At 39.1% G+C, this 26,507-nt stretch overlaps 1 protein-coding gene across 1 annotated transcript; it reads right to left on the bottom strand.

The window, feature by feature from the left end:
• Positions 1–3,551: 3,551 nt before the first annotated feature.
• On the bottom strand, positions 3,552–23,989 carry LOC138032785 (uromodulin-like). The gene is made up of 9 exons (XM_068880513.1): positions 23,764–23,989; positions 20,756–21,113; positions 20,525–20,671; positions 19,958–20,080; positions 17,740–17,862; positions 14,604–14,726; positions 6,818–6,940; positions 5,561–5,677; positions 3,552–5,091 (listed from the first exon to the last, which is right to left on the bottom strand). The coding sequence occupies exons 2-9, from the start codon at positions 21,072–21,074 to the stop codon at positions 4,736–4,738; spliced, it is 1,431 nt and encodes a 476-aa protein (XP_068736614.1). The 5' UTR covers positions 21,075–21,113; positions 23,764–23,989; the 3' UTR covers positions 3,552–4,735.
• Positions 23,990–26,507: the final 2,518 nt, after the last annotated feature.

Raw genomic sequence — 26,507 nt, 5'->3', positions numbered from 1 at the left:
CCCTCACAGTATGCCTCATTACCCAGTCTATAATGAGCAGGAAAAGAAAGCCAGACATTGTACATCCTTGCTTGACACCAGTCGTTAGTTCAAACCATTCTGAGATTGCATCTTCCTCGACAACAGCACATTCAAAGCCATCGTACAGCGCTTTAACGATGTTGATGATCTTCTGTGGGATACCATACTGGTTCATTATCATCCATAAGCCGTTTCTGTGTACTGAGTCAAACGCCTTCTCGAAATCTACGAAATTGACATAGAGAGTTGCCTGCCACTCATTCACGTGCTCTAATATATTGCGTAAGATGAAAATTTGCTCGTCGTCCCTCTACCAGATCTAAATCCAGCCTGTTCCTTACGGAGCCTGTGGTCAATCCCTATGTGAATGCGGTCAATTATAATTCTTCCCAATATCTTGCGTACAACTGGTAGGAGAGTCACTCCCCGCCCGTTCTTACACTCTCTTAAGTTCCTTTTTTTTGATATCTTAATAATGAGTCTCCTCTTCCATTTAATTGGGAACTTTTCCAGACTCCAGATCGTATCTATAAGTTCTTTCACTCTGTCAGTTTCAAGGTCTGCCTTCAGTAGTTCTGCTGTTATCATATCTTCACCAGGGCCTTTACCATTCTTAACACTCTTTATTGCCCTTCTTATCTCAGCTTTGCTCACGGGTCCCGTGTCTATGTCAGCTATGTCCTGCTGTTCACTATCTTCTTCATTGATCGGGTAGGCTGGCTCCTCCCTATTGAGTATCTCCATAAAATGCCCTCTCCACCGCTTCCTTCTATCCTCATTGCTGATTAAGGCATTACCATTTCTGTCGTTGACTGCTGTGTTCTGCCGTGGTTTATCGTTGCAGATCGTTTTAGTTAAGCTGTAAGAGTCTTCATGTGTTGCATATTTGGTGCTTCCTCTGCTTCTCTTGATATCCCTACTGACAAATTCCTCTTGTCCCTGCGTGTTTGCCTCTTCACTTTTGGTCTTTGGCATTGTATTCTACTCGCCTCTTTTCATTCAGTCTCTCGGAGTTGGTTCCATCAAGTTTTAGTTTTATCTCTTTCCTCTGCTCAATCAGGTCCCACGATTCTTTACTGATCCATGGCTTAACTTTCCTTGTCTTATATCCTAGAACTTTCTTTGCTGTCATATTGTAAGCCTTCTCTAAGATGCCGTTTGCCTTCTCCAGCTCAGCTTCTGGCTGATCTGTTTCGTCATCTTTCGGCTCCTCCCTCTGCAATATCGCAAACCTGTTCCTTAGTTCCAAACGAAACTGCCTCCTACACCCATCGTTCTGCAGCTTTTAAGTGTAAAATCTCGTCCTTCTAATTCCACTTCTTTTAGGAGCTGCTTTTAGCTTCAGCCTCAGTTATCAGCTGATCTTATGGCTATTGTGTCTAGCACAGAGTTCTAAATTTCTTGTTGATTAACACATAGTCTATCTGATTGCAAGTGCGTCTATCAGGGAATATCCATGTTTGTTTATGGATCTCCTTATGTGGAAATATCGTACCTGTGATCACCAGGTCATTCATGCCGCAAAAATCGCATAGTCTCTCGCCATTGTCGTTCCTGGTTCCAACTCCATGTATACCCATTACTCTTTCATATCCTTCTACATCGCTTCCTACCTTTGCGTTCAAATCTCCAGTGATAACTAGCAAGTTGTGTTTCGGGGTTTTTTTCACTTTTGTCTGGAGCCTCTCATAAAAATGATCTTTCACCTCTTCATCAGTGTCATTGGTGGGGGCATAGACATGGATCAGTGTTAACTTGACGTACCTAGAATGGAATCTGGCTCAAATTATTCGCTCATCAATAGGTGCCCAGTTGATCAAGGCTTTTGCTGCATCTTTGTTTAGCATGATGGCCACGTCGTGTTGGTGAACTTCGTCGTCTCTGCCAGAGTACACCATTCAATTTGTCTCACCTGTACTGAGAATGAACTTCCCCGATCCACACCATCTACTTTTACTTATACCCATTATCTGCAACTTAGCCTCTCTCATTGCTTTCGCCGCTTGGGCTGTCTTTCCTTGTGCATACAAGGTTCTCACGTTCCAGTTTCCTATCCTCAACTGTGTTTTTGGGCGACTCTGGAGTGTCATGTTGCGTACCGCTCGGCCCCCAAGATTCGGTAGATTGCCTCTAATGTGTAAGGTTTCTGTAATCATTCATTTTCGTACGAGGTTAGGTGATTAGCCTAACGCCCAACCCCCAACCTGGGGGACCAGGGACTGTCCTTTGTCAGGTCTCTATCCCTCGACCAATCCGGCACGATTGAACCCATCAGGGACGAAGTCCCCACCGGCATAGCTCTTGGGGTCACTGAGACACACAAACTCCACCACCGCGACAAGGTGACAAGCCTAGGGTGGAGCCTCCTTTGATCTGCCACTACTTTATTGACTCATTCTCAACTATTTTAGGCTAACTTTAAGGTGTGTTGTGTTTGTGGAATTAAGGTGACTTAAGGTTACTTAAGGCGAGTTAAGGTCCCAGAGTATACTTCACCATCTGCTAACCTGTCTAGTCTCCGAATTGCAGCTTTGTTAATTACCCTCTTACTGTGCTTTTTAATCTTTGATTAGCTGCCTAAGTTGCGCTGTGTGATGTCGATTATGTTATTGCCTGTAGTAAGACTGACGTGTGTAGGGATGGTTCCTTAGTTCTTATGGCAGTTCTTATGGCTCGGACAGGTACTGTTACTAGTCCCTATACGATACATTCTAGATATTTTCATCTCCCTGCTATAGATTGTAATTCTGCCGATTTTGTATTTCGCAATCTTGTTTACCACAAGTCCACTCTTAGTGATTCATTAGGTTCACGACCTATATCCTATACCGGGGCTTGGAAGCTTTTGCTTAATTAATTACTTAGATGAACTAGGTTTTCTTAAGTCTAGTCATGGTTGCATAGCTTAAGATCAGGTGGTGCCTCTGCCGCTGCGAATGCTGGCATTAGTGATCGTTTCTTTAAACGACATGGTCGCTGGAAATCGGATTGTGCAAAGGACGGCTATTTTAAGGTAATTCCTTGGTATTGCGTTGCGCATCCCTACTGCGCACTATTTTCGCGTCATTAGAGCGCGCTCATGAGCACGTGCGCGTACAAAACGTAAGAGATTTCCCTCAAACTAAGCGCGATAGCGAAATAAATGCTCTTTTTCTCTCAAACGAGCACGGTGACCCCCGAATTTTTTTCCAGGTATTTGCTAAGAACAATCTAATAAAGAACATATTTGACGAAGAAAAAAAGTTTGATAGTAGAACATGAATTTTTTTTGAAAACAGTTCCGTACTGGGTGTATTTTGGCCAAGGCGAGGACTTCAAGCTAACCACGGAATTGTCCATAAGAGTGCACTATTCCCGCAACCAAGCAATCAAAAACGGCGTAGATGAAGCAATACTGCCTATGTGAATAAAAGAAGCTTTATTTTCAAAATAAAATTTTGTATCTTTCAAGTAAGGAAGAGTTAATTCTGTATGAAGGTGATTCGAATTTTTAACGCGCAAACAGTAAAAATACCCCCATTTTAAGAGCCTGCTGACGCGTAAACAAGCACGGTGACCCCATTTTTTTATTGCATTTTTTTAATGTTCATATCATGAATGTTAATATTGCCAAGTTTCCAAAAAAGTTTGATAGTAGAAGAATTTCAAAGAAATTACCTTAAAGACAACATCAATTTCCTTCATTCAGTTTCTCGTTCCCGAGGTTTATGATTCTCTTTAAATTATGCTTCTACTTCCACGCAGCTATTTATCTCTCATCAATAAACGAGATGCTCCTACTTGTGACTGGTGTTTTCTTACTCATACTAAGTTAGAAATTATTTTGTTTTCGTTTCACTGCATAGTGATTAGACCTTTTAATATCAGGGGGTTACAATCAACATGGCATGATTGGCCATAATTCGAAATTGAACTGAAAGTACGATTATGGATAATCCGTCAAGACCATGCATTGATATGCCTCAGTCTGACTTCCTATGAAGACGTTTTCAAGTATACATTATAAATTTCCAAAAAGAAAATGGTCTTAGTAAAATAGAATTTTTATGGTATTCAGGTTTTCTGGAGCGTCTTCAATGCCGGCTCATTTTCATCTGTAACATTTTGAAACATTGACGCCGTCTTGGCACAATATATTGATTCATTAATTGTCACCATATATCTTCCAGGGCTCATGATCATCCCCCCCCCCCCCCCCTCCATCCCCCCCTCCTCGTTACCCCACATCCCACAAATTGTCTGCCTTAGCATGAATCGAGGTCAGAATTTGTTGGTTTCATGACCTGATACAATAATAAGTCTGTCTATTTGTTACATAACATGTTCTTTATTAATAGGTGATAGCGATCTATACTTAGCTAAGCGTCGATCAAAATGGTCTTTGTTATATTGTAACAACTAGTTGGTACACAAGAGAAGTTCAGAAAAGACTGTTGGGGATAATCGTCGTTTATCTTCATAGCAAAATCGTTTTCCCGAGGATCATGTAACGTAAAATTTAAAACTGTTCAGTCCAAATTAGGAAGCAATTTGGTCATGGTTTAATTTTCGCGATTTCTTAAGTGTGATAGTGATATCGAAAACACTTAAAATCTGAGCATTCGATCACAGACAAGATGACTGTCTACTATCGATACGAAAAAAACAAAACAAAACAAAAAAAAACAAGAAAACTCTTTTTAAATTGATGAATGTAACAAGCCTTGTACTTGTTCTAGTCAGTTCCGCAATAACGGAGGTAACAGCCCACTGTACTATTAAGATAATAAACATAGAAAGAACCGCAGTTTCTGACTTTAACGGTAGTCGACCAAAGGCAGCAGTCACTGGTCCAGTGGAAGCATACTTTCTTGTTTACTTGACCGTCAGCGACACTTGGATGCCCTCCAGATAGCCAACCTGGTGCATGAGTATTACAGCGATGTGTTGGTGGACATGAAGTTGGCATTCTTGTACCTGCTGCACCTTGAAATCGAAACCACGCCGGACCAATTCCCGTATCGCAATGGTGGCTGTTATAATAAGTTACCTTTCTGTCAAAACTGCTCAAAGTGTTGTAATTCCGGCATTCTGAGAAAGAAACAGAAACTTATATATACTGAAAGTCCGAATAAATAATAGAATATTGTTCTGACTCAAAACATTTATGGAAACGAAACGCCTTTAATTTAGTTTGTTCTTCAGCTATACAGGGCTTTTTTGGTAGAAGGATATATAGTGTCAGTTTAACTTATCTATTTCCTCAAATCTTCGGCAAATGAACAAAAACATAAAGGTATAATTCCGAACCCGCTTGAAGGCAACAGTAGGTAGGTTTCTCTCCAAAAAATTCCAGTACCAAACTCATAGGATCTGTACGAAAGGCAAAAAGGGATAACGAAGCGCGTGCACACTTGATTCTCTGTCTAAAAGCATCTTCACGAGCTTGGTTGAAACAGCTCGCTAAGGGCAATTAGTACTTAGAGCTTCGGAAACAACGAAAAACCATTGTTTTGCCACTGTCTTGTAAGGGGCAATGCAAACTTATGGCAAATGATACCTGATGCAGAATGGATGCAATTCCTTCCACACGAACAACTGTAGGATCCAACAGTATTTGTACAAGTAGCCCCAAAACTGTGGCAGCTATGCAGCCCACTGGTACACTCATCAATATCTGTGGAGAGGTCATCCAAAACTGTCGCAGTTATCCGTTACAATGAGGTTAATTGTTGTTGTTGTTATTATTATTATTATTATTATTATTATTATTATTATTATTATTATTGAAATTTATGGCGCATTGTAGCCGATGGGAGCGTTTTAATCTAATCAGATGTTAAATAAACAAAACGTTAACCTTACGTTTTTTCATTTTAACATTATCTCCTGTCCCTTCAATGCTTCTGGGTGGAAGCTTTGTTGCAAGTTTCAAGTTGTATGCGAGTTACTTACCCGAACTTCTTTTTCCATCGCCTGAATAACCCGCTAACCCGCTAACCCTAACCGCGTCGGAGAATAAACAAGGTTTACAGATACAATGCGCAGAGTGCTGCTCACTATTTTAGTTTTCTTTTTCCTTGGAATTCAATTTAAAGTTGATCTGTAATAGTCTTACCTGCACAGATCCTCGCTAGGCATACATTTTTTTTGGCCAGAATTCGTCGAAATTTTTATTTTGTGCTAATAATTTCCTTTTTTTAACTTGCCTACCCACCTACGGGCTCGCCAAAATACAGCGAGACTCGTACAAACACTCCACGATACTACACACTAAATCGTGCAATAAGAAATATTCCGTCTGAAAATTAGATTGTTCGTATTTTAGATCTTCGAAGACAAAGGAACAACGCGCGGGGGCGCATCTTATGGAACAAGATAAATATCGAAAATAAACGAACAAGGAAGAAGAGAGAGAGAGAGAGAGAGAGAGAGAGAGAGAGAGAGAGAGAGAGAGAGAGAGAGAGAGAGAGAGAGAGAGAGAGAAAACTGAACTGAATAGAACGCTTACTTATGTCGTCGATGATGATGATGATGATGCGAAAGTGGGATAGGGGAGGAGGAGAAAGAACATACATGAGCATGAAGATAATGAGATGATAAAGATTGATAATGATAAGCTGAGAATGAAAAAAAGAAATTTGTAAGAGTGACTCCGAACTGTTCACAATGAGAAAATGAAATGAGAAAGCTTTGTGGGATTAGGGCAAAACTCTATGGCAAAATAAAAGAAATGTATTACAGTTTACCCATTTTACAGGTGTAATGTATAGATTAATATGCCTATAAGATATGTTACCAACAATGACAATCTTACCAGTACATGCTTTTCCATCGCCTGTATATCCAGCCTCACATGAGCACAAATAAGATCCTTGATTATTTTTGCATTTAGCTTTGACATGACAGGGCGAGGGAGATGCGTTGCATTCATTGGTGTCTATCAAACAGATACAACAGCATCAAATATGTACAAAAGGAGACGTTTTTTCTTTCCCTCTCTTCTACATATAAGTAATACTATTTTCTTTTTCCAGTAGAGTCGAGGTACTTCTGCCTTTCATCTACAACCCGCACTTCAAATAGATACATGCGCTGCTCGTATAATTCTTGACGCCGACTGCTCGCAACCATCTGCTAGTTCATTTATCATGGACGAATGGTTACCAGGCTTTGACTTAATCAAACTGAGAAAGCTTTTTTTTTATTATCTGGTATTCTCATTGCCCTGATGCTCCCCTTTGCTTCAAGTTAAGTGCATGTTCACGGTAACTTTGTGTCTTCTACTCGTTCAATTGGTCTGCATACCAAAGCTTGTGCATTCGATCTTAATGTATCCCACAACTAATTCTGGTAAGCGCACATGTATTTGTTTATTGAATCGCAACTCTCTTTAATTCCCTTGACCCTAATCTTAAGCAATTGGCTTTTCAATCATTTTCTACTATTTCTTTTTAATCATGGCTAACTATTGTAGCTTTGAGCATAAACTGCGTTAGTTTAGTTTCTACCGATTAATCATCTTGAAGAATTACTATGCTATGACTGCAGTTTTCTTCTACGTTTTCTTTTTCCCTTTTTTTTCTTTTTATATTCACTTTTTTTGCATGTATGTTAACTTTCTTTTTGATATTGATGAGTTCCTTTTATTATCGTATATTGTGCTAGGATTTACGCTTCTAATTTAGACCTGGTGCCACCAAGGAACACGATTTGCCTTTGGAAAGTGGCCAAAAGTGGTCGTGAGAGCTATTTGGATAAGTACATTTCCAGTGTATCCAGCTTCGCATAAACACATGTAAGATCCTTCGGTATTCTTGTATTTTGCGTTGACGTGGAAGAGTAAGCGAGATGAACTGCATTCGTTAAAATCGTCAACAAAACTACAATGTCATTTAGCAGAGAAGGCGGAGGTTGATCACTCGCTTTAATTTTACATATGCCCGTCAATGCTGTCTCATCATCCTGGTATTATCTTCCTCTCCCTTATCGTGAAGGCAGTGCCGTGTCGCAGTGGTTAGGACGCTTGCCTTGACATCCATAGATCCCTGGTTCAAGACCCCCTCCACACCCGCATAAAAACCAACAACTACCACAATTCCCCTATTCGCTCTGACGAAGGGCTAACGCTCGAAACGTCAGCTTTCCAAATCGTTCAAGGTGGTAATTCGACCCTTATCAACACGTTTGATAAAACCAATTTTCCGGTTTCACTCTCCCACCAAAGTTGCTCCCCATGAGGAGTAGTCAATTAAGTTTGTATGTACCCCAAAATAGTGTGCAAGCTAGATAAAGTTTCAACTTAAACTAGACAAGGCCCAATGCCAGTAAATCCTGTCCCCGTACCAGCTGAGATGCTTGAAATAAGGCGACATCCCTCTAGCTATAGACAAATTCCTAACTAAAGCTCGCACCGTTATTGATAACACAGGCTTTACCCGAGTATTCAAGGAAGAAACTCTCAAAGATACAATGGAATTTGTCTTGCAATCTGAAATGGTAGGAAAGATACTCTTTATCAAGCAAACTCTCTTACTTTTCAACACGACCTATCCAAAGTAGAGGAAAGCACAAATGCAAGTTATCACACATGGAGAAAATAAAGCCAGTGTACGGTCTGTGCAGAGCAGGAGGAATCCTGGTACACTCCCCAACCCCCCCCCCCCCTTGCTTCCTCCCCCACCACACCACACACCACACACACTGGTCAAGAGCAGACGATCCCAAAGATAGCCACCACCCTATTCCAACCCCCAGTCATGGATAAATTTAGAGTGCGTTCGATTGACCCTATTCCGAAATAAGAATACATAAAGTGATGATTTAAAACAGTTTGTTTGGCGTTTTGAAGCAACAAGCATAATAAAGATATGTTTAAAATAGCATTTTAGCAGGTTTTTGACAATTTAATCTCCGTAAAAATGAAGGATTTCTAACGTGTATTCCATAAATTCCTATTCCGGAATACGGTCAGTCGAACGTACCCTAAATTTCAAACTCGAGGTCTGCTTTAGATGTGGTAACAATGACGTCGATGACGACTCCGTCCTAATCACAGTAGTCCTCGACAACATCATAACTTCGCGGTAAAAGTTCAGTGCTTAGCATTGACCGTTATGCCGACAAGATCATTGCCACCGTCAGAATCTATGATAAATACAATATCTAAATGAGAGTAGATGCAGGTGCACACTCCTGTGCTCTAAAGAATATAACCCACCCATTTCATATTGCGCGCCTTTGTTGTTGTTGTTGTTGTTTTTTTAATAATTAATTTATTTGCATCACTGATTTACATTACTTACATATAAGGCATACAAATACACGATTACATTGCTACTATACAGTAATTAATTTACAATACAGATATATATATATACAGAGTAGCCAAAATAAGTGAGTATGCAGTAGTTCCTGCATACTCACGCACAGACCACACACACACCCACACGCATTATGCACTTCTGATTATCCGTCTACAAACGTCAAAAGAGTTTCTTGAGAGTTAGTGCAAAAAGCTGCTCTCCTTACATCTCGACAAAGGAAATAAAAAAAAAAGGTTATGTTGTTGTTATCCGCAAATTTGGAGCGTCTACTTCCAGAAATGGGCAAGTATCGCTGACAAAATTTGAACAAAATTAAGTCAGGAAAATAATGATTGTTTTGAAGATCCTTTGCAATAAAAATATTCTATGAAATTAAATGGATTTCGATGAGAAAAAACTTCAGATTACCCTACCTTGCTATTTCGAGCGCTTTTCTTCCTTTCTGCTCGGTACTTCGTGAATAATGCGAACGGTTAGCGATAATCGGTACCGAGTGAAGTTAAAATATTCGTCAGCGAGGGCAATCCAATGCACCGTTGTAGTATGTAGCATTAGATGAAATGCTCTTTTTCTGCCTTCCTAAAATTTCTTCTTTTTCAAGTCTACCAAGTCTTTAAACGGGTATTGAATCCAACAACAATTTCTTCTCCCTGTAAATTGAAGATAACGTGACCTTTCTGACCTCTACAGTTTATACTTTTCTAGAACAAAAATCTAAATGTCGCACGCAAGCTTGCTTTCACAAAACGCAGTTTTATTATCAGCGATAAAACGAAATTAACAACAAAGGCCTTTTACTGCTTGGGATAGAGGTAGGTATTCTATTCTAATGTTCGCCAAAGACTTGCCTTGTCTCTCTGTTCAGTGCCGGCAGCCTCAGCGGAAGACACGTACAATATTTCAAAAGAATTTATATCGATCCGACGGTGAGTTCGCTGTTGGTGATTCCTTGCAATGTATATGTAGTCCAAGCAGTTTTTTCTTCGTTTTCCAGAAATGTTAATACACTGATTCTGATGGTTACAGCCGTTAAAGGTCCTCTGGGCCTCGAAGAATTCTCAATTTCAGCAATCTTCGCTGCTGTTCCAAGAGAAGATGGTTCAACAACGATTCCGTTTCCACTCGATAACATATTGCAAAAAGAGAGTCATACATATACAAACATAGAACCGTAATTCTAATAGGCATAGCTTATTTTCCCGTGGAAAACAGAACTATATACCCCATTTGATACCCGATGGAAACAGATTATAATTACTTCAAACAGTTATAGGGTCTTATAGAATTCCGAGTTCGGGGGCCCTGACAATGGTGACTGAAGTAATGTGGGCGCGCAGCGTAAAGTGCGTGGGTCAAGTACTTTAAATATGGATGATCTGCAGACTTGGCTTTTGTCTTGAAATCAAACCCTGCAATGCTGTCTTAGACGGCTTCGGAGGAACCTCCACCAGCAACTTCGACGCTATCATCTTCAAAGTAACCATCAAAGGCAACTCAGACCTCAAACCCAGAAAAGAGGCCCGGGGTCACCCATCTATGATCGGTTGTCAGGTCGCACAAGAATTCGGTATCATTACTATACACAACCAGGAGCTCTCAAGTACCCAAACACCACCCCAGAAAAAAAAAAAAAAAAAAAAAAAAAAACAGCCTCTCGAATTGCAAGCCTATTAAAGCCCGTATGCATTGGCCTAGAAGAATATAAAGATTGTTTTGACAAGATTGGCAGTTTCTCTGACGGAAAAAAAAACACATAGAGCTCATATCAAACCCCAAGCTAGTTGCCACTATCTCCCGACACTACTGATACATACCCTTCCTCTCTACATAGCCGAATTAGACAAGATTCTCGCAGAAGACATTATGATGGAGGTAAATGAGCCTACCGATTGGGTCAACTCCATCGTTTGCAACGTCAGAGAAAAACCTGACGGGAAAAAGAAGGCCAGCCTATGCTTGGACCCTAAGGACTTAAATAAGCACATTCAGTGTAAGCATCACTACAGCCTCAGTATCGACGAGGTCCCTTCCCATCTTCTTGAGATTTTTTTTTTCCTCAGGTTTCGACACAACAAAGGGTACTGGCACATTGAACTCGCTCACGCGTCCAGCATGTTATCAGTGCACTTTCAAAACGCCCTACAGGTCCAAATGACTATCTTTTGGCATAATAGTGCCCCAAGATGTTTTCCACCGACAAATGGATGGCATTTATAGGAACATTCCTAACGTTGCCGATATCGCCACTTGATCGTTTTCGGGTCCAGAGGAAATGAACACGACAAGGCGTTATTAGATATGTTCACAACGTGAGCGTCAACTGCTACAAGCTCTCATTATTTAATTAATTCATATTCAAAAAAAAAGTGTCAATTTCTATGGTCTTACACTAGCAAAGAAAGGTATCCACCCTGCAGTTGACAAACTAAAAGCAATTAGAGACATATCTTCACCAGCCAACACTAAGGAACTCTTATCCACCCTTGGGCTACTCAACTATCTAATCCGTTTCCATCAAGATCGCTGAATACCACCACCCTTACAAAGGAAAGTGATGCCCATCTTTAAGTGGGAGAAACATCTGCAAAGCAGAGCTCTACGCAGCACCGATTCTCTCTTAGTATAATCCTGATTCAACAACGAACACCACACTGCATTTAGATGGCAGCTAAAGAGGATCAGGAGCCTGGCTACGCCAGACGGGTAAGAGTGGTAAGGAACGAATGGGTATCCATGGCATCAAGATGACTAACCGACACCGAGTCAAGGTACTCAAACATTGAGAGGGAGTGCCTGACTGTAACATTTGCCCTTTAGACAGCAATTAATTATCATGTACCTACGGGTCTATCAGAGGCAATTCCAGAAGCACAACCTGCAAAAATCGTAGAAGGACCTGATTGCACACAAGTCCCCAATGAAAGTATACCAAAGACACTACAGAGACGGCAAGTGACCGCAGTGAAGAGTAGAAGCGCTTACGTCCAAGCACGAAGCCACACTACGATCTTACTCTAAAACTGTACATAACGTTATAAAATAGACGTAGTGGTAATTTCAACCCCATTATGCGTCCCGGATGTGTATGCACGTATTTTTTGCTCGCTTTTTGAGCGGTTTTATACCCTTTTTACGCATTCAATTAAATCTCAGGTTTCAATGCATACGGTTTCCTATTTACGGTACTTTCTTGCGGATTAATGGAACAACAAGACGCGTGTTAACCTTATAAGGCTACACATGTAAGTTCCTAGCTCATCTTGCTAAGATTTATTCACTCTTTCATCTACGTTTTGTACTAGCATATTTGTAGGATTCCGCTTGCTGCTGTAACTTCTAGGCTCGTGTTGCCTTCTAGTTAGCGTTACCTCACCTCGCCTCCACGAACCATTCAGGACTTCCGATAATTCATTTAATCTTAGAAGCTTTGGTTATCATTTTGATGGTGTGCGTAGACGAATTGACGCGTATGTTTGACAGCTGGTCAATGTGTTCGTAGAGGGATCGTCTTCCATTTTTTTGCGATCACATCACAAGGTCTGAGGCGAGTCCCAACAAAATTTGAGAAACAAAACTTGCTGCTTTTGAGCAGGTTAAACTGACATTGCAACGCTACATTTTCATCACAGCACCTTTGTCAGTGGGTTAAGCTGCGTAGATGCCTGCAATTGCATTTGTTGTAAAATATTGTTTAAGCACAGGTTACAAGCGGGGGGACGTCTTAGAACTGGCCACGCAAGCCTGGACCCTGTTTTATGGCGGCCCCTTGGGCACTTGGCAGTATGCAATATATTCGAATAAATAGGCCTTTTGCAACAAACGATCACATGGTACAAAATCCGCCATACTGCAAGGCAAGCTTATTGTTATCCTGCACTGGGACATTAAAAGAAAGGCATTGCCAAGTCAAGCTTGACTGGTTCAGGTCTCTTTGTTTTAATTTTCCAGTGCGGCAATAATAATGGGCTTGCCCTCCCGCATGCCGGATTTTGTACCTTGTGATCGTTTGTTGCAAAAGGCCTATTGAAGCTGAAAAGATACTATTTCAAGTACGTAAGAATTTCAAATAAGAGTAAACTTGTATACTTAAGTATATTAAGGCAAGGGCCTTAACCTGGCCTTAAATTATTGAGCAAAAAAGTAAGGGGGTGGTTGAATTCTGAAGGTTTAGTGATAACAACCTAAGACTTTCGCTGACTAATAACAGCACACAAGTTTTTTCTATATTGATGTGGATGACTTATGCAAACGAGCTCACGTGATTTGTTACAGCCATAAAATTAAAAATTAAAAAAACGGCAGCAGATCATGCTGAAATTTACTTAACTTCGCCAGTATCAGATTAGTCAAAATGGTAAAAGAAAACGAACTGTGCTTGGCCTTTGTAAAATATGTCTTTAGTTTCGGAAATACACGGTATTTTGTTCTCGTGCTCAGTCCCCTATGGAAAGTGATCTATTTTTTCGGACATTTATTTAAAATTATATTGAAATGTTTAAGCACAGAAATGATGTACCCAATAGTGTTAACATCAAAAAAGTAAATCCAGCCACCAGAACATGATAAAAAGTATTGCCGTTTAGCTGAGGAGATTTCTGTGCTAAAAAAAAAACCTTTGAAAAAAAAGACTTTGGAAAAAAAAATAATAAAAAAATACGTTTGACATGTCACGTGATAATATATTATCCTATATAGCAGTTATGGTTCCACATCTTATTGCTGCCAACGATGTCATAAAGTTATTTCGTGTTATACAACATGGATCAATAGTTAAACCACCCGCTCACTTGTTTTTGTAAAATAGATCTGGACTCAAGCCTTAATTCAGCTGAGTACACGAAAAATTACAGTTAAAATACTGGTAATTCCTTGACAAAAGTCCTTAATATGTTTTCAGAGACGCCACATATTTTAACGTTTGTTAAATTGAATATAGAACACTTTACTTTTAATAATAATAATAATAATAATAATAATAATAATAATAATAATAATAATAATAATAATAATAACCAATCATATTTGTAAGAGTAATACATAGTTCATTTTGTTATATTTCTCCAATTATTTGTAAACCGCTGTTTCTCACGTTAATATTTTATATATTTTTGTGTGCTGGTCACCGATTAATACCAGTCTATCAACCTTTGTTGATTGACTGACCGGTCTTTTACCAGGATAAATAAAGTTATTATTATTATTATTATTATTATTATTATTATTATTATTATTATTATTATTATTATTATTATTGCAAATGGTTCTGTTTAATTTCACCTTTGCACATTTTTCCGTTACCAGAGTATCCCGGTTTGCAAGTGCATCGGTAAGAGCCGGGCGTATTGGTGCATGAAGCCTTTATGTGACAGACACGAGAGGACGCAGCGCATTCATTAACATCTACAACAAAAATGAAACAACATTAAGGACCCATTAAATGTAGTCTGTATGACAGCCTTACTCTTGACACGGTTCCCGGTTGTTTGATTGAAAGAAAAAAGGGAAAAAAGAACAAGGAAAATTCCTCTAAGGTGTGACATTGAGGGAGAAGGGTGGGGACTGAGATGAAATTGAAATCGATAAGCTCTTAAGCTTTAAAGGGACAGACGGGAGAAGACAAGAAGCAAAAAAATTGAGCCGCTAGTCCGAAGAGCCAATCTTAAGGCAATTCGGTACCCCCTCAAAGAGTCTAGCTTTCAATCACATGACCGAAAGTAACAAAGAAGTTGTTACCAGTACAAGTTTTTCCGTTACCAGTGTATCCAGCCTTACACGAACACACATAAGATCCTTCGTTATTCTTGCAGATGGCTTTGAGGTGGCAGGGAGAGACTGGTGCATTGCATTCGTTGAAATCTTAAACCAAAATACAAAAACACTACTTTGAAGTTTAGGAACTGTTTTTTCTAAATTTTGAAAAGAAACCATAACAGACAGCATACTTTCACTAGCACTGTTTCATCCTAGTCTGAAAAGTTGAACATTTCCTCATCCTTACTCATAGAAGGTGTGTATAGAGAGGCGTTTCACCAGGTGTTCACATAGCAAAACGACATTTAGTTAACAAAAAGTTATTTCCTTTGAGAAATTGCAGTAATACTCGATGGTAAGACCGCCGACCGAGCGGCTCAGTGGTTGAGTATTAGACCACTGTGAAGGGTGATCGCAGGATGAAAAAAAAAAGAATTAACTCCGGCCAAGCCACCACTCACAGCCTTTAAACTAGTGATAGTTTTCACTACATCTGCCCCCGCCTAAGACAGTATGAAAGGCAGTTAAGGTATGTTTAAATTATATATCCGATTTCCGTCTGACAAATCGTCGCCCCTGTTTCTGATTTGTGTTCAGACAAAATCAGTTTCTGAGCCAGGCAACTCGATTTGCATCAGATCTGCTTCAATGTTTGATTTTTCAGTCGCTAACCCGAACAGTACTTTGGTTCTCCTTTCTTGCGAGTTTCTACTTCGTGACTCCTAAAACACCTCGGTCGTGTAGAGCAATACCAATATCACTTTAGCGCCCGTTTAAGCAATACCGATACCACCTTGCGCGCCCCTTTGAGCAAAACCATATTGAATACCCCTACAATATCTATCAATTTTTACATTTACCCTTTTTGCTCGGGTACTTCTAGGTTGTCTCCTCGGGTTTTGGGAGCAATAACCGAGGAGAGGGTGCTGCCGTTGTAATTGCGTAATCAAATGGTTAGACTCTCCAGTCTTCTCGGTTAAGGTTGATAAATCATAGGCCCTGTCTCACAACCCTTCGGTGTTTATAACCCTGTGGGACGTAAAATGACCCACACGTATTCGCAAAGTGTAAGGCATGGAGTTCCCGTAGTTGTGGTCTCTTTACTGAGCTAAGAGGGCCACAAGTTAGAAAAATGTAAAAAGGTTATTTGCGTGTCTCTCTCCAAATAAAGTTACTCGTATCGTGCCATTCTGTGAAAAAAGTGCGTTTCCCACAAGTTACGCTATCCAAGAAAGTAGAGTCTGGAAATTATTGTTTAACGTAAAAAAAATATCAAAATAATTTTCAATCGATCAACCTCGTACCGGTACAAAATTTCCCATCGCCTGTGAATCCAGCATTGCATGAACACTCATAAGATCCTTCGTTATTATGGCAATTAGCTTTGACATGACAAGGCGAAGGCGCTGCTTTATCTACCAGACAAATGTAATAACGTTACATGCGGGACAGTCTTAGAGAGGCTTCTCTGTATATTAGAAAATGCTTTACCATTTTTAAACAAAATTTGTCACTTGTATTATTGTCGTCTTCAGCATTGAACTATAAAAAACTGAGATAAAACATATCGACACCGGTATACTAAGAAATATACTAAAAACTGTGTTAAATAACTTTTGATAAAAAACGTTAGCTCAAGGCGACTGACTATCCGATTGACTTAATTAACTCTACTACATTAACAACGTTATCTTGCACAATGCCTCGGAAAACAGGGCGGTAAGAAACACCAATGACCGTGGCACAGTGAGAATTAGTCTTCCATTCAGAGATCAAGTGGCTGCCAATGCGGTCCGGAAACAATTACGCGATCTTAGTTACAAGAATGGTTTTGCAGTACAACCGGTTTTCGCGAGAAAAGAACATTGCAGCAAGATCTTAAACCCAAAGAAATTAAGCCATCAGATGTGGATCGGCAATGGGTTGTTTATTACTTCACTGTGATCTGTGCAATGTTGATGATGTTGGGTAAACAGCCCGACACCTTCACTAAGACAACGCATCGCTAAACACAAAAATTCGGCTATAACCCCGCAGTTATACATTTCTTTCAGTGTCAACTGTATTTCAGACTGAGACACTGTACAAAAATCAAATCAAACCAAGTTAACTCAAACCATAACATAAGCTGGTGTTTGAGGAGAAGACCCCGGAGAAAAACCTCTCGGAGCAGAGCAAAGAACCTACACGCTAAACCCACATGTAATTACGACGCCGAGTGTGGCCTCCAACCACACTGATGGGAGGTTAGTGCTCTCATCAATGCGCCATCCTACTTTTATCTTATTCTAGACAACAAGAATCAGTTTAGACCACAAATATTCTAGACAAGAAAAATATTTTAAGAAAAAGGGGAAGAGGGAAGTTGGTTACATTTGCTAATATTTCCTTCTAAGAAGTTCCTTCTGGGTCGACTTTCGCGTGAAGTCAATTTACACTTCATTAATAACAAATGACATTTATTAGTAAACGTACGAAAGGACTCGTGTAACAGCAGCCTTAGATCAGTCCCGAACTAAACACCAGGTTCTGGGTTGGGTCGGATCGGGTCTTCAATCGTAACAATCATTTAAGCCGGAGTATCATGAAAACTGCTTGTCGAACTGGCTGCTCTGTGACTGGTTATGTGAACAGTAATGTAGTACTTTCTTCTGGAGTTTACCTCTGCATGTTTTTCCATCACCAGCGTATCCCAGCTTGCAGGCGCAGTGATAAGAGCCAAAGGTGTTGCTGCATAATGCGTTTACATGACAAACGGCAATGGAAGAGGTGCATTCATCGAAATCTAAAAATGAATAAAAATAGCAACTTTTTAAGAGACTTTGTAAACTTCATTGATAATTAATTCATAAGGGTGACAGGCAATAGAAACGCACTATTCAGGTCAGATGAATGTGTGTGTAAATCCAGATAAAGTTCAACTGTCTGAAAGCACGGGGAGGGATTAAATAGGCAGCAGAGAAAGGCTGGGGTTGATAAATTGTTAATAAGTTGAATTATCAATATGATTAACTTTTATAAAGATCTCTAACTCGCGTAATTAGTATGCTTAACTTTAATAAATACGAGGCTGTAAAATTGTATAATGTTTGTTAATCAATCACAAGTTTGACATTTCAATCACAGCTATTACACAACAATTTATTTGCCTCTTATGTGCTTCGTTAAGAAAGTACAATGCATCCTTTCCTCCCGTCTAACGTAAATGACAGTTAATCGCACAAACTAACAAATAGAACGAATTGGGCGGCTAACGCTCTCCACTTTGCTTGGCCTCTTCACAAACGAATTTGCTTAACCAAAAATTTAGCGTATTTGGCCACAAGTGCTCTGCTGAAAAGGTCACATCTTGAACATTTTCGCATTTGAAATGGGCCACTCCAACAACTTTTGACATTGCATTTTATTTTGCCGTCGCTGCTGCCATTCCTCAAAGGCTTTTCTATCCCATTTATTGTTGTATTGTGTTTCTTTCGGAGTGGCTGCAACACTGGACTGGTTTATTCTTTACTCTTTGGAGACCGAAACCGACCGGCAATGTTTCTACTACAAAAGCTCTATGTAAATGAATTGCTAAAGTTAATGCTAAATAATTCCAAGCTCCTATGGGACAACTCCAAGCCCACGTAATTAACATATCAATCACAATCTATTGTTTCATTTCAAGATAAATGGCCTTATTTTTACATGAGCTCGGATTCATTTGATCTTTTCGGGGGGAATATATAACATAACCACCAAATCAACTGTCTGAAAAGCTGGGTGCGGCTTTGATTGTTTGAAGGGAAGAGCGGGGCTAATGAACAGCTAATTTTAATGCGAGGTGATTATGTGTTAAAAAGCAAGGGGGATAAGTGACTTATACCCATTGCATATTAATACAAAATCCCCTGGCACTTAAATGAACATTTCGTGAAGAACAAATTTACAAATGTTTATTTGGAAATATTAAATACGACGCTACAATTTCTAAAATTGAACTGAGCAGTGTTTTCTTTTTGGGCACATTCGCGGATTTTCTGAGTCGGTGGTTCATCGCTTTCCACGCTACTGAGGCCCCCGAAAAATCAGTTGCTGATCCTTGCAAAACATCGCACACAATTTCCTTCTGCGCGTAGCTAACACTTTGATAGGTGTGAAGTGATTTCACAGTACGATCTCCAGTACGTTCAATTATGAGCTGTTTTCCGAAAGCTCAATTGAGGTGCTGCCACTAAAACTGCTTTTGAGTAATAAACAGTTCTGACTCTGAAACGCTCAACATTGCTAGCCTGTTCCTAGCATTCACTACGAACAAGACGAAAAACTAATTCTAAATGCGACTTTAAAAAACTAACATAATTAAAAAACTGAGAAACTTGTAAATCCCACCAGTGCCAGCATCGAGTGTTGAAAAACAAAAGAAAGATGAACAATAGAGGCATTTTTCTTCAGTGTATTTTTGCATCCCTTGCGGAATCCTTGCCAGTGTAAAAATAAGCCGTTTATCAGCCTTCAGCTCGTGGTTATGAGATTTATTCCTCTCGTACGTTGCCGAGGGCTGCGCCCTCGGACAACGCACGAGGGGAATAAATCACATAACCCCTCGCTTCAGGCCGATAACTCTTACATAAAGTTCGGACGCCAATATTTTATCTATTACTTAAATTGCTCTCTGAATTATCATCCGTTACCCGTGAGATAACTTTTAATAAGTTTTCATGTCATCTAACCCCAGCTAGCTGACCCGGGTTTCAATGTGTTTATTTTATAAATACGTAATACATGTACAGTATTCAAAATCGTTGACTGAAGCCCTTACTCTAGATTTGCGTGCAAAGTTACTCCCTTCTTATTTCGAAAATGCTTATTTGAACTGTCTCTGGTGGACTTTAACTTACCTCTGCAAGTTTTTCCGTCCCCAGCATATCCAGGTTTGCAAGTGCATCTGTAGGAACCAAGAGTGTTGCTGCATGTAGCATTTACATGGCACACAGGTGAAGAAGCAGTGCATTCATCAACATCTACAACATAAAGGAACATTTTAAACCGCGATTAACATGTAGTCCATCTCGAAACCCGCCCCATAATTTTTCTTCAAGTCTAACAGGATAAGGAACCCCAAAAGACAGAGGTAGTTTTGCTTCGAGGGAACCAGGAAAACGTGGAAGACGATAAAGTGGTACAGAACGCGGATGAGGTTAAAAGAAGGAAAAGTAATTTAAATAGATGAGGCAGATGGGGATGCAGATGAAGATGGCAATGGAGACAGATAAAATATAAGGGCTATAAAGATGTAATTGGATGACGTTTAAGATGTGGATGTAGGTGAGAACGATGATGGGGTTCGAGATGGAGATGAGGATGATAATTTACGTTAACCCTGACTTCAGGATATAGCCAGTGGAGGTGAAGAAGCATATGGAGAAGAAGATGAATTACAGAAGTGCGATGTTATCAAATCTCACCTTCAGTTTTCATATTGCAAAATGCAAGTACTGGAACTCCTGGCTTTATTAAAGACATCCAGTATTTGCCGCTGGATGACCTTCCCTCACTCATCTGAATTTCCTTGCAGGACTCGGCTGCTAGTTCAGAGATGGAGCCTAGTGGGACTAAAATTGAGAAACTGGTATTATTTCTTTATCTTTGCTTTAGCAGCCTTTTCCATGCAACAAACCTTGTTAAATTCCACTTACCTCTGTTTATGTATTTTCTGAAGTAGTATCTGTCTGCATCGGGAATAAATTCCTCAGGTCTGGCTTCTTTGGTGCGATCGCTGAATTCGCACATACGGACAGACATCACAAAGTTGAAGCTTTGGCATCGATCATCCTTAAGGCAGACCGAAAGGCAATGAAGGCCAATATTTGCCGTCATTGTTTGATAGATGTGTCCTTGCAACATCCATCCCAAGATGGACTCCTCAGATCCAAATGCAGGACATTGTTGAGACTTTGTTTTGTCGACAATTTGACAAATGGCAACACAAATCAAGAACACTGACAGCGTTTTCATTTCCTTTGCGATAACAGCTGTAAAGCGTTTTCGAGACAACTGAAAAGAGATTAATAACGCATACCTATGAACTAAGTCTTTTTTAATCACTAGTAGTTCTAACATATCGATCAGTGCATGGTTTCGGTTCGTTTGTAACTGTACATGGGTAACCTACTAGTATACCCAAATGTGGCTTTATCAACGGAGTTGATAATGTAAATTGGCCACCGTAGAGGGATTCTAAAAGCTGACGGTTCGAGCGTTAGCCCTTCGTCAGAGCGAATCGAGGGATTATGGGTAACGTGTAGTTTATATAGTAGTTTATATAGTTTATATAGTTTATATAGTTGAGTAGGAGCTACCTACTAGTAGCCCGGTAAGTTTTTATTGCCGCATTTGAAAGTGACTCGATAATAACTAAAGCGATATTTTGTTTCCAGATAATAAATTATTGATTTTTTTCCAGTACAACGCATCACTCAATTTGGTGCATGATGCAAGTTCCAGAGAGCACGAGTGGAAGTGTTATTCCCTCATAAACCCAGGATAAGGCCTGTTTCAAACGTTGAACTTTTCATGTGCCGAATCTAATTCAAATGAGCGAAAACAATATAATTTTCTCATTTGCATTAGATTCGGTACATGTACATTCAATATTACTTGTAAAACGGATCGTAAATATCGGTTAAACTAAATTACGCTACGCACAAACAACTATCTCTCAAACAGTATCATCGCTTTGCTACTCGTATCCTATAGCTGCACGACCAATCAGAGAAGACATCGAATTGTGATACACAATACAAAGCACTAGTCCTTATAAAGACAGGATAAAAACTCTCTTGATTAGTTGTCCCAATTGTCCCATCTTCAGATCTGTAAATCATTATGAATCATTTTTCTTCATCCAGTTCAAAATTCGTGAACGTATTCATATAAATACATAAAAAGACATTAGAATACTCGGAAGGTACAATGTCGATTCCATCAAAGAATCTGAAAGGTTTAAGATGTAATCTCGCGACTGAAATGGAATCTGGTTTGAAGTGCGTTGGGATGCTAATACTTACTGTTTCCTTACAAACACACAGGCACTCAAGATGTTTAACTTTCTCTAATTTACAATTTCACAAGGCTCTGGTGACCAATAACGGAAGGAATAATAACTTAATAATAAAGTACTCTATTATGCCTCGGTCATTTTATGGGTATTTTTAAATTCCAAAGATATTAGTGCGAAAAACCGGCGATCGGACATTTACAGAACCTTCGCAAATGGAATCTGGTTTCAAGTGTGTTGGGATGCTAATACTTACTGTTTCCTTACAAACACACAAGCACTCAAGATGTTTAACTTTCTCTAATTTACAATTTCACAAGGCTCTGGTGACCAATAACGGAAGGAATAATAAGTTAATAATAAAGTACTCTATTATGCCTCGGTCATTTTATGGGTATTTTTAAATTCCAAAAATATTAGTCCGAAAAACCGGCGATCGGACATTTACAGGACATTCGCAACAACTGACTTTAGCTAGACTTGAACTTTAACATCTTGTTCATAGTCCTTCTTGGCAACAAACTTGCCCCGTATTTGGAGCGACATCCGAATAAATGCGGGATTTTAACTCATTCTTATATCCGTCAGTTTGTATTCCCTCGCAGATTATAAAGTCTCTTATACAAATAATTTAAGCGTTTACAACCTGTATATTGGTCAGTCTAGTAGTTACAAGAAACTTATTGAATCAACTTGTTTCAATTTTTAATTCCTTAGCGAGTATTACTGCTTCAAGAAACGAAGGCCCTCTGTTACCTTAATGAAATAAACACGAAAGATACTTTCTCTTCTGATTTTTAGATGAGCTGAATTACAGGTGCACATCAGCTGTTTCAGCAAAAGCAATAATCACATGCATTTATTTTGAAATGACGCGATTTAAACTAAAGATTCCTTTCAGTTGAAATTCCATGACGTTTTATACTTGAGAATGGTTGTCTTTCAAAGGAATTCAAGTAGCGTTAAAAAGGCCTGGAAAATCCGGGCGTGAACAGCATTCGCGCTGCACGCAATTCTTGAAATAAAGTATCACGGCGACTGAAAGAGGGCCAACTGCGAGATCATGTTGTTTCATGGAGCTTAAGGGCTGGTTTTTAATTGCGACGCTAGCATGTATTTACTGCAGCAATGGGTACAGAAAGTGGGAAGTGTTTCGATCACGTTTTGCTAGAACAAAAGATGCTAATTGACGACAATTTCCCCTTTTGCGTCAATAGGTTTTGCTCATGCTTAATTCGCTATTGAGTAGTGCACAGCCTTAAACAACGATGCTCTTCACGTTCCTTTAACATTTTTATATCATTTTTCACAGTGCTCAACCTGACAAAAAACGTGAAATGTAGGACGTAAACATTCGACGAAAAAAGTCAAAATTTCTTCAAACATTGTCACCGTTCGTTCCAATTTTATTCCTGGAAAAATGGCATACACCTGACATACCAAACATTTTGAATAACTACGAAACGATTAAAACTATTTTAAGTCATATTGAATTTGTAGATGATGACTCTCTTAGTCGTCGTCCCTGCTTAAGTTCCCTATGGGCATACTAATTTACAAACGGACTCCTTTTACTATTGCTACACATGCCATATACCTTATTCCTGAATCTTCTTATTCATTCTAACATATATATCTATTACATACCTTTATTGCTGTCTCCAGATTTTCTTTATTAAGACACAACGCGATCGTTAGACGCTGCCTGAGGAGTGCGTCCTGTTAAGCTCTAAAAGGGGTTTAATGAATTTTTTATTCAAGTTTAAATTTTTTATGTGGGTCGAACACATTGGTAGTATCAAATTGAATGTTTCGCAATTTCTTCATTTTCCGTGTTTGCCTAAAAATATCGTTTTCTTTCTACTTTAAAGACAGTCACAGTTATTGCTTCACAGTAGCTTTGATGAACTTTAGTGGGGTGTGGATTGAATTCGAAATACCTTTTTGAAGACATCAATATCATGTAGTCACATGCTAAAACTGTGTGTAACCACACACCGAGATTTTTTAGTGTGAAACATGTCGTGATGCTTTCAGACTATGATTGACCCGTCATTATTGTAATCTGTGCCAATTTAAATAATTACCTAACTTGGCAGTTGTCCTTTATTTACCTCTCTAGTAAAAAGGAAAGGAAACTTTGCATGTATCTCCTCGATGGTCTGTCACGAATGCGCAATGTGACGTCAAGGCAACGTCACTTCCATTCAGCAGCCATTGGGCAAGCGTTAAAATTTAAATTGGTTATAGCGGGTTTTAAACCGGTTAAGAGTTTATTTTTTCGTCCAAAGTTCTGGATTGCATCGAGGAGATCCCTGTAGAGGTTTTCTTTTCTTCTCGCCAGAGAAGCAAATTAAGGAAACCTCCGTAAAGCAGGGTAAATAAACATATAGTTACTAGTATCAGATATATTCCCTACTTGTTAGAACTAGGAGCGCACGCAATAAATTTTTACTAGCAGTGGATTACTGCTGTCCACTATTACTCATTTTACGTGTAATACCTCTGTATGAAGTTAAAGCTAAATAAAAAGATGTTGGCTTATTTCGTGGCAAAAGCAACTTTGCTCAATCGCTGACGTCCGCAAGAAAAGGCAAATAAAATCAGTTTTTATAGCCCGCGTAGCAGACGGTTTGGCTAATTTTAGACGCTTCTTTTCCCGGTGGTTGACTTTTCAAGTGATCCTTTTGAGTATGGCCATAGAAAACCTGGAGCGAAGTCAAACGAGAATGCAAGTGTGGACTCATCAGATCCAAATGCAGGACATTGTTGAGACTTTGTTTTGTCGACAATTTGACAAATGGCAACACAAATCAAGAACACTGACAGCGTTTTCATTTCCTTTGCGATAACAGCTGTAAAGCGTTTTCTAGACAACTGAAAAAAGATTAATAACGAATACCTATGAACTAGATCTTTTTTAATCACTAGTAGTTCTAACATATCGATCAGTGCATGGTTTCGGTTCGTTTGTAACTATAAATGGGTACCCTACTAGTATACAAAAATTTGGCTTTATCAACGGAGTTGATAATGTAAATTGGCCACCGTAGAGGGATTCTAAAAGCTGACGGTTCGAGCGTTAGCCCTTCGTCAGAGCGAATCGAGGGATTATGGGTTACGTGTAGTTTATATAGTAGTTTATATAGTTTATATAGTTTATATTGTTTATATAGTTTATATAGTTTATATAGTAGAGTAGGAGCTACCTACTAGTAGCCCGGTAAGTTTCTATTGCCGCATTTGAAAGTGACTCGATAATAACTAAAACGATATTTTGTTTCCAGATAATAAATTATTGATTTTTTTTCCAGTACAACGCATCACTCAATTTGGTGCATGATGCAAGTTCCAGAGAGCACGAGTGGAAGTGTTGTTTCCTCATAAACCCAGGATAAGGCACGTTTCAAACGTTGAACTTTACATGTGCCGAATCTAATTCAAATGAGCGAAAACAATATAATTTTCTCATTTGCATTAGATTCGGCACATATAAAGTTTGAAATCTTTCTTCAATATTACTTGTAAAACGGATCGTAAATATCGCTTAAACTAAATTACGCTACGCACAAACAACTATCTCTCAAACAGTATCATCGCTTTGCTACTTGTATCCTATAGCTGCAGGACCAATCAGAGAAGACATCGAATTGTGATACACAATACAAAGCACTAGTCCCTATAAAGACAGGATAAAAACTCTCTTGATTAGTTGTCCCAATTGCAACTTTCAGTCAACAATTGATTATATCAATACATTTATATTCTAGATCATACATGCACAAGAATTTATTTTTCAAATACATCTTCAGATCTGTAAATCATTATGAATCGTTTTTCTTTATCCAGTTCAAAATTCGTGAACGTATTCATATAAATACATAAAAAGACATTAGAATACTCGGAAGGTACAATGTCGATTCCATCAAAGAATCTGAAAGGTTTAAGATGTAATCTCGTGACTGAAATGGAATCTGGTTTGAAGTGTGTTGGGATGCTAATACTCACTGTTGCCTTACAAACACACAGGCACTCAAGATGTTTAACTTTCTCTAATTTACAATTTCACAAGGCTCTGGTGACCAATAACGGAAGGAATAATAAGTTAATAATAAAGTACTCTATTATGCCTCGGTCATTTTATGGGTATTTTTAAATTCCAAAAATATTAGTCCGAAAAACCGGCGATCGGACATTTACAGAACATTCGCAACAACTGACTTTAGCTAGACTTGAACTTTAACATCTTGTTCATAGTCCTTCTTGGCAACAAACTTGCCCCGTATTGGGAGCGACATCCGAATAAATGCGGGATTTTAACTCATTCTTATATCCGTCAGTTTGTATTCCCTCGCAGATTATAAAGTCTCTTATACAAATAATTTAAGCGT

This window comes from Montipora capricornis, chromosome 14 (assembly GCF_036669925.1).
Source record: "Montipora capricornis isolate CH-2021 chromosome 14, ASM3666992v2, whole genome shotgun sequence".
NCBI lineage: Eukaryota > Metazoa > Cnidaria > Anthozoa > Scleractinia > Acroporidae > Montipora > Montipora capricornis.
Note: the sequence above shows the minus strand (reverse complement) of the source record. Positions and strands in the feature narration are given on the sequence as shown.

Bases quoted from the DNA above. Each gene is read 5' to 3' on its own strand.
- LOC138032785 (XM_068880513.1), bottom strand. From the start codon at position 21,074: ATGAAAACGCTGTCAGTGTTCTTGATTTGTGTTGCCATTTGTCAAATT. The intron at 20,672-20,755 runs GTAAGTGGAATT...TCTCAATTTTAG, and splicing joins CAGAAAATACATAAACAGAG to TCCCACTAGGCTCCATCTCT. The intron at 5,678-6,817 runs GTAAGATTGTCA...ACCTCTCCACAG, and splicing joins CGATGGAAAAGCATGTACTG to ATATTGATGAGTGTACCAGT.